The sequence below is a fragment of the Littorina saxatilis genome, linkage group LG4 (assembly GCF_037325665.1).
Source record: "Littorina saxatilis isolate snail1 linkage group LG4, US_GU_Lsax_2.0, whole genome shotgun sequence".
Taxonomy (NCBI): Eukaryota; Metazoa; Mollusca; class Gastropoda; order Littorinimorpha; family Littorinidae; genus Littorina; species Littorina saxatilis.
This window is the reverse complement of record NC_090248.1, coordinates 9,283,624-9,299,277: the sequence shown is the minus strand read 5'-3', so window position 1 is coordinate 9,299,277 and position 15,654 is coordinate 9,283,624. Positions and strand designations below refer to the sequence as shown.

The 15,654-nt window shown below is 43.9% G+C and overlaps 1 protein-coding gene across 5 annotated transcripts in view; it reads left to right on the top strand.

Annotated features, from left to right (window-relative positions):
- The window catches only part of LOC138963907 (dystroglycan 1-like), a 182,267-nt gene that overhangs the window by 122,719 nt on the left and 43,894 nt on the right, over positions 1-15,654 (top strand). For 4 of the 5 annotated variants that reach the window (XM_070335758.1, XM_070335759.1, XM_070335761.1 and 1 more), the window contains one exon: positions 8,818-9,548. In XM_070335758.1, coding sequence (XP_070191859.1) covers positions 9,330-9,548 — 219 coding nt within the window. In that variant the 5' untranslated portion in view covers positions 8,818-9,329. Of the gene's footprint in view, positions 1-859; positions 1,097-8,817; positions 9,549-15,654 lie in introns of those variants that run through there. The other variant, XM_070335762.1, reaches the window with a different exon arrangement.

Sequence of the window (15,654 nt, the reverse complement as noted above, 5' to 3'; positions counted from 1 at the left end):
CTGTGAGTGAAGTGAAGTGAGTGTGTGACGGTTTTCTGTGGAATTACTCTTGTGACTCATTGTGTGTCGTTGTACGCAATTATAGTAATTACGTGCTTCGCGCATTGCGTCTGTTGTTTCCCATCCTGTTTTCTCTGGGTTTCCGATCAGAAGATTAGAGACAGAGAGGAACATCATTAGATGCGCTGGCGACAGAAATAAAGTGTTACATGTATTTTGTTTGTCCCCATCCCGAACAAAGCGAATAATTTTGAGATCATTCTTATTGTTGGCGTTTACTTTGGACCTGTGGATGACGAAGGTTGATCAGAATATTCCTGCTTTTTGTTTTTTGGCGGACTTTGCATGCGTCATCAGACCTTAGAAAAGTGGGAGCATAATCTTTTTATTGTTATTTTTTATTCTTTTAAAAATGTTGTTTCCTTATTAGCTTCAACTCGTAAGTGGGCAGGCACCCAGCCACTGTAAACAGTTCAAATTCCGAACAGAATGTTCAGAGACGAGAACTGGATGTGTAGTTTGCGTGACTGTGTGCCAACAACATCAATTTGAAGCAAAACAGCCTTTGATCGCTTCTGGACTTCCTGGTAGTGTTGCAATGAAACAAACTTCTCTTAGCATTGTCGAGGTTATCGGTGTCTTACTGGCTTGAAAGTTTCCCACAGTGAAATCAGCTGTCTTGTGAATGTGCTTTTCAGTCATAAAACAGCTCATATTCTAGAAAATATCCAGCGTGCTTTTTATAGCCTTGCCAGGGTTGGCTGATAAAGGCTGACAGGGGAGGAGGGCTGGCGTCTGGCGGGAGGCATGCGTTATCATCGCTCCCATTGTTTCATTCGCACGGGGCCGTGTGGTACTGGCGCTGTGTCATAGCTTTCTCCGCGCACTTTGCCGGCCGCCTATCTGCTCTGCTAACGGTTTCAGGACCATACCGGCTGTAGCAGTGATTGCCTGGAAAGGATTATATAAAGTGGCTTTATGATTTGAAGTTTTTATAAACTTTTTTTTATCCTTTGGCTGGGTGACTGTTTTTGGTGTGTTTTCTTGAGGAATTTGTGACACAGAAGAAAGTACGTATTCTTCTTCTTGTGCTAAGGTGAGTGAAGCCTGCTCTGGAAGCAGTTTCATGAAACATTGTACCATTGTACAGAGGCGGCAAATCTCTCTGTCTGCAGTATCTATGGTTTCAGTACCAGACCGACCGCAGCACTGAGTGAGTGTCTGAAACGTATACGAAAACAGTGGCTTTGAGATTTGACGTATTAACTTAGTTTTTCATTGTTTTGGCTGGGATAGTGTTTTGATCGCTTTCATAACGAATTTGTGACTCAGGAGGAAGGAACTCTTCTGGCACTAGTGGCAGCACTGAGGCGATCGAAGTTTTTGGTTTCAATGACTTGTCTCTCTGGGGCAGGAATAGTTCACTGAGCTTTTCTCAGTCTTAAATACTTCGAGAGAAAAATGGTGTTTTTTACATTTAGTCAAGTTGTGACTAAATGTTTTAACGTAGAGGGGGGAATCGAGACGAGGGTCGTGTTCAGGGACGTAGCACCCGGTAGGGCATGTAGGGCGACCGCCCGACCACTTTTTCCGTAAAAAAAAAAAGAGAGAGAGAGAGAGAGAGAGAGAGAGAGAGAGAGAGAGAGAGAGAGAGAGAGAGAGAGAGAGAGAGAGAGAGAGAGAGAGAGAGAGAGAGAGAGAGAGAGAGAGAGAGAGAGAGAGAGAGAGATCTACCAACAGAACACCCCACGTAGTATTCACGCGATGGCATAAGGTCGGTTTTTTTTGTTTGTTTTTTTGGTGTGTTAGTCTTGGTCAACTGCTGGAATAGGATGACGTCTTATTTTGACGAGAACGTCACACGTGACGAGTTCCGTCAGGCCATAAAAGTATTGGCGCCAATTTAGTGAAAATTGCTTCTTCGTCCGTCTGCTCCCATGAGAAACAATGGAGGTAAGAAATGTTTTGTATATTCTGTGTGTGAAGCTGGGGTCAGACTGAGGGGTGAGTGATTGTGTGTCAACCGTAAGTACGCCATAACAATTGAGTAACACAGTAACTTGTGGGGTTAACAGTGTCACATGAAACAACATGTAGAGAGAGAATTGAACAATGGACACAAGTGTGCATCCTGGTTGTGATGGATCGAAAACGCGCTAAAAAATATTCTGACAAATCCCTCTATTTTTCAGTCATCACTCAGGCTGCCAATGTTGATGGCTGGACGGATCAATAAATTGCTTGTTTAGAAGTAAACCAGTTTGTCAATCCTTGCTTTTTAACACACTAGACAATAATGAAGACGAAAGTCATTTGAAGTAAGTGCTCATCACATTCAACGTATCGGAATTTAGATATAAATGTAAGTCGATTGATAATCACTGATACATTCACCAGCCCGTTGTTTGGTGGAGGATGGAAAGATGATTAGATGGAACTGAGCTCAGAAGGCACGAAATCGCATCATGTTTTCTTTCTTTTTTAGACCATTACAAGGGGACGGGAAGGGGGAGGGGGGGGGGCGGTAGTGTAAGCCCCATATTTCCTTAGCTGTCTCAGCATTTTGTCTTCCATTTTTTTCCGCCCTACCACTTTTATTAGGTGTGCTACGTCCCTGATGTTTGTAGTGTGTGTGTGTGTGTGTGTGTGTGTATAGAGCGATTTAGAGTAAACTACTGGACCGATCTTTATGAAATTTTACATGAAAGTTCCTGGGTATGATATCCCCAGACGTTTTTTTCATTTTTTTGATAAATGTCTTTGATGACGTCATATCCGGCTTTTCGTGAAAGTTGAGGCGGCACTGTCACGCTCTCATTTTTCAACCAAATTGGTTGAAATTTTGGTCAAGTAATCTTCGACGAAGCCCGGACTTTGGTATTGCATTTCAGCTTGGAGGCTTAAAATTTAATTAATGAGTTTGCTCATTAAAGTTGTCATTAAAATCGATTTTTCGCAAACAGATTTAAAATTGATTGTATCGTATTCTTCATCACATTCTGAATCTAAAAATATTTACATATGTCATGTTTACTCTTAAAATGTGATCACAATTAACGAAAATAGATTAATTAGTCTTACGATTAAAATTTAAGAAATCGATCCAAAAATGATGTCATTTTATTCGTGATCATTTCCTGATTCCAAAAACATATAGATATGATAGGTTGTATTCAAAACAAGCTCAGAAAGTTAACAAGAATACAGAAAAGCGCGCTTTCCTGCTTAGCACAATACGCTACCGCGCTAATCTGGCGTGTCAATATCACTACGTTTTGCACGTGGAAGGTGAGCGATTTCCTTCACGCGGGGATTGACGAAGCTGTACTGTCTTGGTGAAAAAATACAGTGCGTTCAGTTTCATCCCGTGAGTTCGACAGCTTGACTAAATGTAGTAATTTCGCCTTACGCGACTTGTTCTTTTTTGATGTGCGTGGAGTGCGATGGTTCAACTCCAGCTTTATCTCTTGGCACTGTTCAGGTTGTTTGAGGAACAGATACAAAGAGTTACGAACATTCACGATATTCTACTGCCACGCTAAGAAATTAGAACTCGTTGGCTCAACGGGTATTTCAATCCATGTAATGTCAGTTCGTGTTTGGCCATTATTGATAATACTACTTTACATCGAACGTATACCGGCTGACGAATAGCTGAAAACGTTAATAATTTGATAAGTGTGAGCATGTCTACGGAACTTAGTAGAATGCACAAGCTCGTCGTTGTATTCGGGGGTCATTTTCCTGTGGTGACTATTACTGCATAATTATGGAGGCAGAAAATACCGCAGCACAAAAAATGTGGCTACTTTCTAAGCAGAATGTATTTAGTCTGAAATGTTAAGGATTATTAATTTTATAGACTATTGAACTAACCGCTGTTGTCGTCATATTCATAAAATGATCAACGTAATATTAGCTTCAAAGTTATTTGTGCCATGAAAAAATAACCTTTGATGTGATGTTTTTGCAAGGATCAGTGATAGTTTTGTTTTCATCTACAGCGTTGATTTTAAATCTCTCTCCCTGTGTGTGTGTGTGTGTGTGTGTGTGTGTGTGTGTGTGTGTGTGTGTGTGTGTGTGTGTGTGTGTGTCTCTCTCTCTCTCTCTCTCTCTCTCAACCCCACCCGGGTAAATAACAAACCCTGGTTTTAGCACGTACGACACACAAGAAAAATGAGGTAACCAGCGTGAACCATTGCGGGCCATTGTTTCCGCCTCTGACCACTGATTCCTGGTAGCACGTGCTGCGACCACTAAGTCCTATCGATCTGTCACTGACCCACTTTGCTTGACCAAGGTCCGGTCTGTCTCTATGCCTTGGGGAGTGCGCGGCTTGACCTGAGTCAGTGCTGATTGTCCCATTGGTTTTGGAATGACCCTCGTATGCTGTATCAGTATGGTCTTGCGGTAAGATGGGTGGTTTTCACTGACTATAGAGTTCTTGCGGTACATTGTGAAAAGTGTTCCTTTTCAGAGGCAGTTACAAACATGTACAAAATGAGATATAAATCTGATGTCTGGAGATACTAGTGTATACATTTAAACACCCCCTCCTTACACCTCATCAAGGGAAAAGAGAGAGAGAGAGAGAGAGAGAGCGAGCGAGCGAGAGAGAGAGAGAGAGAGAGAGAGAGAGAGAGAGAGAGAGAGAGAGCGAGAGCGAGAGAGAGAGAGAGAGAGAGAGAGAGCGAAAGCGAGAGAGAGAGAGAGAGAGAGAGAGAGAGAGAGAGAGACCCGGCGTATTAGCCTCCAAGAATTGTCTGGAATATAATATGCTAAACTAACCCCCAAAAGGGACACGGCCATCGCTTTTGAACTCAATGACCCAGACACGAACGATACAAAAACAATCCAGCAAGCACATGAATGATAAAACAAACAAATAAACATTTTCAAAAGATTTACGACATCCACAAACCGTTTCTGGCATGTCATAAAATATAGCGCTGAAACTGTAGCAAAAGCAGCACACACAAAAAACAAAAAACTAAAAATGACGGCTGTTTGGTGAGTCAGGGATGGAAGAAGATATCTGTATTCATAACCTGTTCCTTGAGGACCGGATGGAGAGGAAGCACCCCGTGTTTTACCGCCATTCTGCTGGCAGTTTGATCGAACTGGCCTTTTTCTGCCGCTCCGGGAATACTTGCTGTTTCGATCTCCTGGTGCTGTAGTTGCTGTTGAAGTTGTTTGGCTGCGGCGGTGTTTGCGATGGTGGCATTGCTGATTTTGTCTTTTGTGTGGTGATTGTCAGTGTACTCGATGACCTCTTCTTGCAAGGTTGTGTGTGTTTTGTTGTTGTTTTGTGTGTGTGTGTTGTTGTTGTTGTTGTTTTTCGGCGGAGAGGAGGGGGGGGGGTATGCATGCGTGTGTTGAACATTGATATGTCTACACTGGGACAACGTTTCGGATATCGCGCCAGTTACATACGTGTCTCAGATTTCAGGACACAAAAACTGGAAACTCTTGTTTGTGCACAGCTTCACCATACATGCCGTTGCTACACTTGAAGTTCGAGATGGCCATGTGAAGTTGTGTCTGTCCTGTAAGAAACATGTGCCAGACAGATATCAGCTTCTCTGTGTTAAATGTGTTCGACTTTCTGGAGTGATGATGGGGTGTTGTCTTTCGGGAAATAATGACACACGCGTGAATCGCATTGACCAAGTTATTCGCTTTGAACGCAGTGTAAATAACCTCATTACTCTGCAAAACAGCTAGACTCCATATTATTTCCATCTGCCATTGCCTGGTTGGAGGTGGTGATTGGACCAAAACACAGTGGCATTTCCTTGTATGCAGTGCCAATTACCATGACCAGAACACAAAGAGAGACAGCAATTTCCGCGAAGTGCTAATCACCTTGCGAATACACCAGACACATACAGTGCTTCCATTAACTGGAGCAATTTTTTGGTTAGGCCTAAAAAAAAATAGGTGTGGTTACGGTAACCCGACCTACCCTATTTTTTGGGGCCGACCCTATAACTTTTTATTACATTTGTCAAAAAAATACCCCCAAAAACAAGTAAACGAGTGCAGAAAACGCAATGAAAGCGAAAGCGCCCGAGTCGCACACTTATTTCCCTGTCAAGTAGGTTTAATTTGTACACATTAGAAAAAAAAGTTAAAAAAAAAAAAAAGTGATTGCCTACCTTCCTACCCTATTTTTTTTGGCTATGTTACCGTAACCACACCTATTATTTTTTTTGGCCTTAGTGCTTTTGTGAACAAGAAACAATTGACAAGTGGCTCTATCCCATCTTCCCCCTTTCCCCGTCGCGATATAACCTTCGTGGTTGAAAACGACGTTAAACACCAAATAAATAAAGAAAGAAAACCAGGACCCGCGGTGAAGATTGGCCAATGCTTTGTATTCCTGTGTCTTTCTAGTGCCCATGCTGGAGTGGAATGAACAAAACATGCGTTGTATTCCTGTGTCTTTCTAGTGCCCATGCTGGAGTGGAATGAACAAAACATGCGTTGTATTCCTGTGTCTTTCTAGTGCCCATGCTAGAGTGGAATGAACAAAACATGCGTTGTATTCCTGTGTCTTTCTAGTGCCCATGCTGGAGTGGAATGAACAAAACATGCGTTGTATTCCTGTGTCTTTCTAGTGCCCATGCTGGAGTGGAATGAACAAAACACGCGTTGTGATGTTGTGCAAGAAAGGAGGACACAACAACAAAACCAAAAACCCTTACAGTGCAAAATAGTATCCCCCTGCTAGTTCTGTTGAGACTGAAACATGTATGAGAAACAGCTCTGAAAGCCATTAATAATACTCTGACTTTGGCACTAGTCTGTAGTATCCTGTGTTGCTGTTGACGGCTTTGACCTATGTTTGATATTCATATTTAATGCTGTCCCACAAGCAGGACAAAGTATGTGCATCGCTGTCAACAGGGCCCAGTGCCAAAACCCTCCAGTAGAGCTAAATAACATCATTTGTGTGTTTGTACTTTTTGTCAGAATAAACACACGAGAAGCGACTACCGTTTGCTCTTCATGTATATCGCTTCTTGGCACATGTCAATTTCATATTTCATTAATTGCAAAACATACTTTGTCATATTGTGATAAAAAAGCGCTAATAGAGCATAAAAAACATTCACATTGTCTGTTCGAGTAGACACACGTACTAAGCAAAACAGTTGCTGAACAGTTAGCAAAATATACTTTGCCGTCTTGTGCTAAAAAGCGCTAATAAAGCAAAAAAACACATTTACATTGTCAGTCCCAGTAGAAACACGCACTAAGCAAAACATCATTTGCAATCTTGTGCTAAAAAGTGATAACAGAGCAAAAACCACAATCACATTGTCTGTTCCAGTAGAAACACGTACGAAGCAAAACATACTTTACCATCTTGCGCTTTTTTTGCAAAAAGCGCTAATAGAGCAGAAACACATTGTCTGTTCCAGTAGAAACACGAAGGCTTTCCGCACACCGCTATCATACTTCTCAGAGGCCTTTGACCCACGGCGTGTTTCATATTCATGGATAGAATTCGATCCGTTTCGTCGGCCGCCAGCGGAATAATAACGGGGTGGGGGTTGGGGGGGGGGGGGTGGATGGGGGGTCCATTACCGGCCGGATATCGACGCTACCCGTTAATTCGGACGATATCGACGTTGGGTTGTGTATGTTTGCAGAATGTGATGAGGCTGGTTGGGTGTACTGTGCCAAGGAACTGGGTGGAGCCCCGCTAGATTGTGTGTGGTCTCTCATTTTCCTTCAGCCTTGCGTGCCTGCTATTGCTCTTTTTGAAAGGATTTTGTCTGTGTGTGGTACTAGCAGAGATTGTAGACAACTCGGGTACAACATTGTTTATGATTGTACCGACATCGAGGACGATTCTAGAATTACGAAAGCGTGTTGTGCTATGATAGCATCTTTGATAAAGGAAAATCGTTTACGGTAAACAATCTGTGCTTCGCCGCTTTTGGGTTAATATAGGCTGCTGGTTTTGCTTCGATCGACGTTTAGCTTGTTAGGGATTGGCTAGATTGTTGTTGTTCTTCTTCTTTTTATTATTCTTGTTCTTGTTCTTGTTGTACCTAACCCTGTATTTCTGTGCCCAACACATTACGCTAAAGGGGCATGAAATCAAGACGCCGGTCTTGCGTATAAATATGTAGGAGGAGGAAAAGCTTTTCTATACAACTGTCTGAAACGTTTCCTCCACTCTTTTGCACAGTTTCGCGGCGCCGCTTTTTCTCTGGCTGCCTTGGCAATCGATCGTAGAATGATATCCATTGTGTGTAACTCTGTGTGCATTCCTTCTAGTCCTATACCGACCCGGGCCAGCCACGGCAGCGGTGTTATAAGTCGGGTTTGTGTAGAAAAGGTCTTGTTGTGAGACTTTTTCCTGTGGCTTTTTTGTGTGTGTGCCGAGAGGGGGGGGGGCTTGTCTGTGTCCTGTATTGCTCTCTCTCTCTCTCTCTCTCTCTCTCTCTCTCTCTCTCTCTCTCTCTCGCTCTCTCTCTCTCTCTCTCTCTCTCCTCTCCTCTCCTCTTCTCTCTCTCTTTCTCTCTCTTTCTCTCTTTCTCTCTCTTTCTCTCTTTCTCTCTCTTTCTTTCTCTCTCTCGCTCTCTTTCTCTCTGTCTGCAGTGTGTGTCTCTCTCCATGTCCATGTGTGTTGCGGCACCAACGCAGCAGCTGCAGAACGCATGTTTTTGCGCAAAGGTATTGCGTCAGTGTGTTGACCTGAGCTATTACTCTTGTAGAGACTGAGAGTCAGTCGTGTGGCAGAGCGATTAACAAGAGGTGTTGTTTTTCTCTTATTTCATCGTCTCTTTTTATGATGTGCAGGCCAGGCAGTAAAGGAAGAAGAACGCGAGCGGCAGAGACAGAAAGCGCGGCAGCCCTGCTAGCTCCGAGAGAGAGGAGGAGGATTGTTCATCCCGAAGTGCACATTCTTCTGACTGAACCCTCCCCCCTTTCCCCTGCAAGCTGCGGCGCCGGTTTGGAACTCGATTCTTTCCTTTCTAAGTTGGACGAGCCTGGAGTAGGAGCTCTTCGTTGGAAGTTCTGCAAGTCTGCGGGAATTAGGACCTATTCTTTGGATTTTTACGACTGACAATCGTCAAGGATTACGACTTCCGTAAAGTGAAAGGATTACGACAAGAGTGGATTTTTCTTTTGAAGTGTCTTCAGCGGAATTGTTTCTTCTGTGCCTTTCATTTTTTTGCACGGGATCAGGTTTAAACTGTAAAACTGAGAACGTTCTGTTGAAAGTTGTCCATCAGAACAGTTTCTGTGCCATTCAAAAGTGGATTTAAGTGGAACGTCTTGAGGAGTACTGGAAGCAACTAGTGCACGACATGATGGAGAAGAGAACTGCGGTGTGTGTTGTGGTGGTGATGCTGGTGGGATACGTGAGTGCTATGGACGTGGTGCAGGTCAACGACAACAACATGGTTGACGACAGTGAAGCGGTGGCCCTCATGTGGGGTATTGCCGATACTACCGCGGCCGTTGGTCGAATGTTCAGCTACCACATCCCTGCTGACGCTTTCCAAGGGAAAGTTAGCAAATACGAGGTAAGGAGGTGTTTTTTTTAAATATATATGTATAATCACTGTTGTAATCTTTGTCATCATCACTGTCGTCTTCGTCGTCATCATTGCCTTCTTTTTTTTCTAGTCCGGCTTTGTTCTTGTATTTTTTTCTTCTATTCTTTTCTTTCTCTTCCTCTTCTTCTTCTTCTCGTTGTACCTCTGGTCCCGGTCCTCGTCGTCAACATCATCATTTATCATAATTGTTTGTATTTGCCTTTTCCATCTTCATCTCCTTTCTCGTCCTTTTTCTACTCTACCCTCCTTCGCTCTCTCTCTCTCTCTCTCTCTCTGTCTCTCTCTCTCTGTCTCTCTCTCTCTCTCTCTCTCTCTTTCTCTTTTTCTCTCTTTCTCTCTTTCTTTCTCACTCTCTCGCTCTCTCGCTCTCTCTCTCTCTGTCTCTCTCTCTCTCTCTCTCTCTCTCTCTCTCTCTCTCTCTCTCTCTTTCTCTCTCGCTCTCTCTCTTTCTTTCTCGCTCTCTCGCTCTCTCTGTCTCTTTCTCACTCTCTCGCTCTCTCGCTCTCTCTCTCTCTGTCTCTCTTTTTCTCTTTAAAAAAGGGATGTTGCCTCTTTTTCAATCTCTGTCTCTCAATACGTTCTCTCTCTCTCTCTCTCTCTCTCTCTCTCTCTCTCTCTCTCTCTCTCTCTCTCTCTCTCTCTCTCTCTCTTATATTTGATGATGGGATGTTGCCTCTTTTTCAATATCACCATGTCTACATATCTGTGGAAGACTTTGTGTGTATATATATCTGGCTCTCTGTATGTCTGTCTGTCTGTCTGTCTGTCTGTCCGTCTGAGTGTATATATGTCCATTAAGCTGTTCACATAAAAGGCACAGTGACATTGACATTTTTCATCTCAGACAAGGGATGTCGCTGATTGCCTCATTAAACCTATCGTCATGTCATCATGGCCCAGGCCCCAGACTATGCGATAAGCTTGGAGTGGCCCCACATATATGAAAATAGTTGTGTGTGAGGAAAGATAACTCGAGCCTCTCAGCGTGTTATCAGGATAGCACCCTTCCTCTCATGTGTTGGCTTGAGGGGCGGTAGGGGTGGGGGTTACACCTTTCAGCAAAACAAAATTCTGAAAAGTTTGCAAGTTTGTGATTCAATTTCCTTCACGCATGTTGTAGCTCTGTCGCTGCTGACTTTTTTTCCCTGAAAGTTATGATTTTGAGGGCAATCCACTGTGCTTGCACCTTGACCAACCTTTGCTTTACGACGATAGGCTTCCTTTTTAACGAAGTTTGGTTTAGGCCAACAAAAAATTAGTCTGTTTACGGTAACCCGGCCGACCCTATTTTTTTCGAGCGCGCGACCCCAGACTTTTTTTTGGCATTTGGGGGGAAAAAAAAATCTTTTGGTTTTTTTTTGCAAAATAACGTAAAACTATGGTTTTGGGGGAAAAAAAAAGAAAAAAAATCCCGACCTACCGACCCTATGTTTTTGGCCTATGTTACCGTAAACAGACCTATTTTTTTTGGCCTTACCATCTTAGAAATGGATTCACCCCATGTGCCAAAGAAACTTTCTTGGAACACGAAATCTGCACTCCATTACAGAATAAACATTTTTTTTCCTCTGTTCGTAGATGAGCTGTCTTTCTTTTTTGTGTGTCTTTTCTGCTTTTTTAATTTGGCTTGTACACTTTCTCGCCAAAGTTAGACGCCCGAGGTGTTGCATTAGGGATAACTTCCTGGAACGGAGCCTGTTCCAATTCTTTTGTCCGCCCCTTTTTCCTTGACTGACGTCAGAGCAAAATTGATTTATGGAGATTAGAAGAATGATAGCCATCTCAGAACTTGAATCACGCCGCTGAGATTGGGGCCTAATTTCAAAACGACCCAGTGTTTGGTTATTAAGGGTTAACGCCAGCTGTCGCGAGGGAAGTGTGCCGTCTTTTGTCGACCTGGAGTCGAAGTCTGCCGAGTGTGACTGAGTCATAGTTCTATTGTTATGGAGAACAGCCAGTTGTGCTGCATGCGACAACACCCCCCCACCCGTCCCTCTTTAAATGTTATCGCTGTTCCCAGTCTCTCCTCCCCCCCCCCCTCCCGTTCCCCTTCATTCCTCTTATCTCAATGACTCCTCCCTAGATCCCTCACCTAGCGTAGTCAACGTAAATTAAGACCTGAATAATTCTAAGAGTCCATAACCCCGTTCCTTTCTCTTCTCTCACTCCATACCCATTGTTCCTTATATTCTTCTGTGAGTCATACTTAAGTTAATTCCCGCTCCCCCCCCCCCCCCCCACACACACACTCTCCCTCGTCCAGTTCCTCCCTCTTACAATGGTATCTGGGTTCTCATGGTTACAGGGAAGTATCGCTGTTGGTTCTCGTTGCCAACAGATTCTCGCCATCTGCCGCCATGTCTGGCTGTACGGCATGGCTCTTTTGGTGTTAACCTTCCATCTTCTCTTCACAGCTTGCAGCACTGACGGGCGTATACGTTTTTAAAGTCTGTCTACACTCTTTTTGGCCCTCCTTCCCCTAACCAACCCCCCCCCCCCCCCCTCCTTCCCCTCTACTTATCAATCGCAAAATCCCCCCCGAAAGTTGCGTATGGCTACCTAAATGGCGGGGTAAAAACGATCATACACGTAAAAACCCACTCGTGCAAAACAAAACAAAATACCACGCGAGTGTACGTGGGAGTTTCAAGCCCATGAACGCAGAAGAAGAAGAAGAGGAATCACAAAATAGTGCAATGATATGGCTACCCCCTGTAAGAATGAATACTGCGTGCGCCTGTTGCCGGCATTGGCAAACCGGCGTAATATCCTTGTATTCCAGCCAGCTCAAGCTCTGCAGACTTGTGTCATTGCGTGTAGATTCCGGTTCCAGCTTTCTGGCTGTGGGGGCGTGTTACCTCCCCTCTCTGCCCTTACTCAGTCTTTCTGTTTGTCTTCCTGCTAAGTTTAGCTAAGACTCGAATTACCGACTGCCCCACCCATTTTTAACTTGGCTAATTGAAACTCTTTTAAAGAGTGCCCTGCTTAGTCTTGCAGAGTTCAGGATGCATAATTATTACGTCAGTTCAAAATGAGAAAAGCGGGATGCATTGACTGTCACGGGACTTTCTTACTCTGCATGTTAATGTGACTGTATCTAAATTAACGAATGAGGGTGTTTTTTGTGTTTTTTTTAGTTTATTAATTGTGATGGCCCATTGTTCACAAACTAATGATTGTTTCGGTTACATGTCCAAACAGTTTGATAACATAACCGTTTTTGTTGGCCACAAATAAACAAGTATTTTTTTTAACCAAGACTCCTCGGATACCCACAAACACTCCTCTATATAATTACTGTAGAACTTACACATTTGAAGCAGGTTGATTGTTTGACTAAGGCCAAAAAGAAAAATATGTCTTTTCCAGTAACCCGACCGACACTATTTTTAAACGCCGACCCTAAAGTTTTGTTTCGCTTTTCGCACAAAAAAAAACAACAACAACAAAACCGGGAGGTAATCGGTCGACGAGACTTCACAATCGAAGAGACTTACCTCCCGTTTCCGTCGTCACGCGAAAAAAACATGGCGGCCAATGACGCCGGGAATCCCTCTGAAAACGTAAGAAAAAGGTTAAAAATAATAAGAAACCGACCGACCAACCCTATTTTTTTCGGCGATGTTACCGGAAACAGACATATTTTTCTTTTTGGCCTAATATTTACTCTCGGGTATTCCCCGACAATCCGCTTTGTATTCAATCCAGTTGTAATCTTGGCCTAATATTTACTCTCGGGTATTCCCCGACAATCCGCTTTGTATTCAATCCAGTTGTAATCACTGAAGCAACCGCGGTGACTCAAAGCAGGCTTCTATATATATATACGACTAGTGTCTGTGTGTCTGTCTGTGTATCTGTGTGTCTGTGTGTCTGTGCGCGATGCACGGCCAAAGTTCTCGATGGATCTGCTTCAAATTTGGTGGGCATATTCAAGTAGACCCGGGACACGACACAACCTGGTCGATATTTCAACACGTGATCTCAGCGCGCAGCGCGGAACCGATTTTGGTTCCACCTCAGCTATTTTGGTTCCACCTCAGCTTACCCGGGCCCCCATACCGACACACCATAGCCGCTACACCACATCACAACGCCAAAGTTCTCGGTGGATCTTTTTCAAATTTGGACACCGTATTCAGCTACACCCCGGACACAATATCATCGATGAGATATTTCAACACGTGCTCTCAGCGCGCAGCGCTGAACTCATTTTCGTTTTTGTGTTCATTTCACCATTATAAGTAACTCTTCCTTATCTTCTCCAGTGTTTGGCGTTTATCTCCCTTCCTTCGTGTGGCTTTCCCGTTCAGTTGTAAGTTACTACACTGCGCTGTCCACTGCGCTGAGCGTCTTCGGATATTCCCGGCGTTCTGTTACTGTTACCTATTTTTAGAAGGTCAACGCAGTGTACAGAACGTAAATTGGACCCGTAAATTATCCTCACTGTAAAAGTGCAAAGGTCGAATCAATTTATAGCCACGCGAAAAATACACTGTCATCTATCTCTCTATAGATACGGCTTCTCTGTGTTTTTGTGTGTGTGTGTGTGAGTGTGTGTGTCTCTATGTAAGCAACACCTGTGCATTCTTCAGTTCTGTTTGTGATGTGGTCTGGCGGCTTTTGTGTAATTTTATGTACTGGCCTTCCTTTGAGAAGCCATAACTTGCTCAGTCCTGTTTGAGTGGAGTTCGCCTCCAAAGGTGATTAACACGATTACATTCGTCGACAAGGATGGCATTATGGCCACTGAATCATTTTCGTGCTGTTCCCATTCCACGAATCTGGGAGGGACCTAAGCTTGGCGGGTCCATAGTTCGGACCCGCGTACGGCTCTAAGTACTTCTTCCCGGCGAAGCCGGCTACCCGGCGAAGCGGGTATTCATTCTAGTAGTACATATAATACTAAATCAGTAATTACCCGAAGCAACAGGTGATGGCTAGACCTTTGTCCGCCCTGGAGGTGTTTAATTAGGAGAGGCAGCGGGCGCAGGTTTATCTCAGTAAGTCGTTGGAGCTTAAGAGTCATACAGAGATTTTCATCGACATCGTCGTTGGGCGTGACTCGCGTGTGAAGATCGCTGTCGATATGCATGGTGATGGAAGGCGTTCGGAGCTGTTTGCATGAAATTTGCACTCAAATAAAGGGGTCCCTCGTGGCCGTTTAGTTTCATCGATTCCTTGTCCTTGTCCCTCCGCCGTTTCTGCCTTCTGTTGCTTCCTACAGCGCCCCTACCACCCCCTTCCCGCACCCGGCCTTTGTTCCCCTTCCCGCACCCGGCCTTTGTTCGTCCCAACACCCTGTGTATCTCAAGTTCTCGTTCGGTCTTCTTTGCATGTTGATCTTTTTGCCCATCACATCCTTCGCTTCTCCAACTCAGCTTCTGCAGTCTTGATTCCGAGTCGAGTCGAGTGCTAGATTCTCTCCCTCTGTCTCTGGCTGTTTGTCTGTCTGTCTGGCTGTCTGTCTGTCTGTCTGTCTGACTGTCTCTGTCACTCTCTCTCTCTCTCTCTCTCTCTCTCTCTCTCTCTCTCTCTCTCTCTCTCTCTCTCTCTCTCTCTCTCTCTTTCTCTCTAGTTTGTTAATCGTTTGCTTGTTTGTCGTTTACTTTTATTACTTCTTTAATTGATATTCCAACATTTTTAAAACGTATTAACATTAGATTAAACCCTCCCATGGGCGAGGGCTGGATGTAAAAAAGCACCTGTTTGCTTATGCCATTACCCTCGAAAATAAAGAATTTGTCATTGTCATTGTCATTGTCTCTCTCTCTCTCTCTCTCTCTAAACGACTTCTGTTGATCATGAATTCTCCCAACCTCCCATCCTTTCTCTTTCTCTTTGGCTTTCTCTCTTTTCAATCATTGAGGATTGAACATTTTAATCTGTCAACCCTTCTTGTTCCACAAATCATCATGGTGTGCATGCATCGTGCATCATCATAGCCCGACTTTTGTGGAGTACTGAATGTTTTTCTCATCCCGCCTTTTTCTCACCTTATTCATCTTCTTTTACTTCATAAGCTTGCTTTTCTTTTGGGTGCTCCGTGGCTGCCGGGTTACAGTCAGGTCCA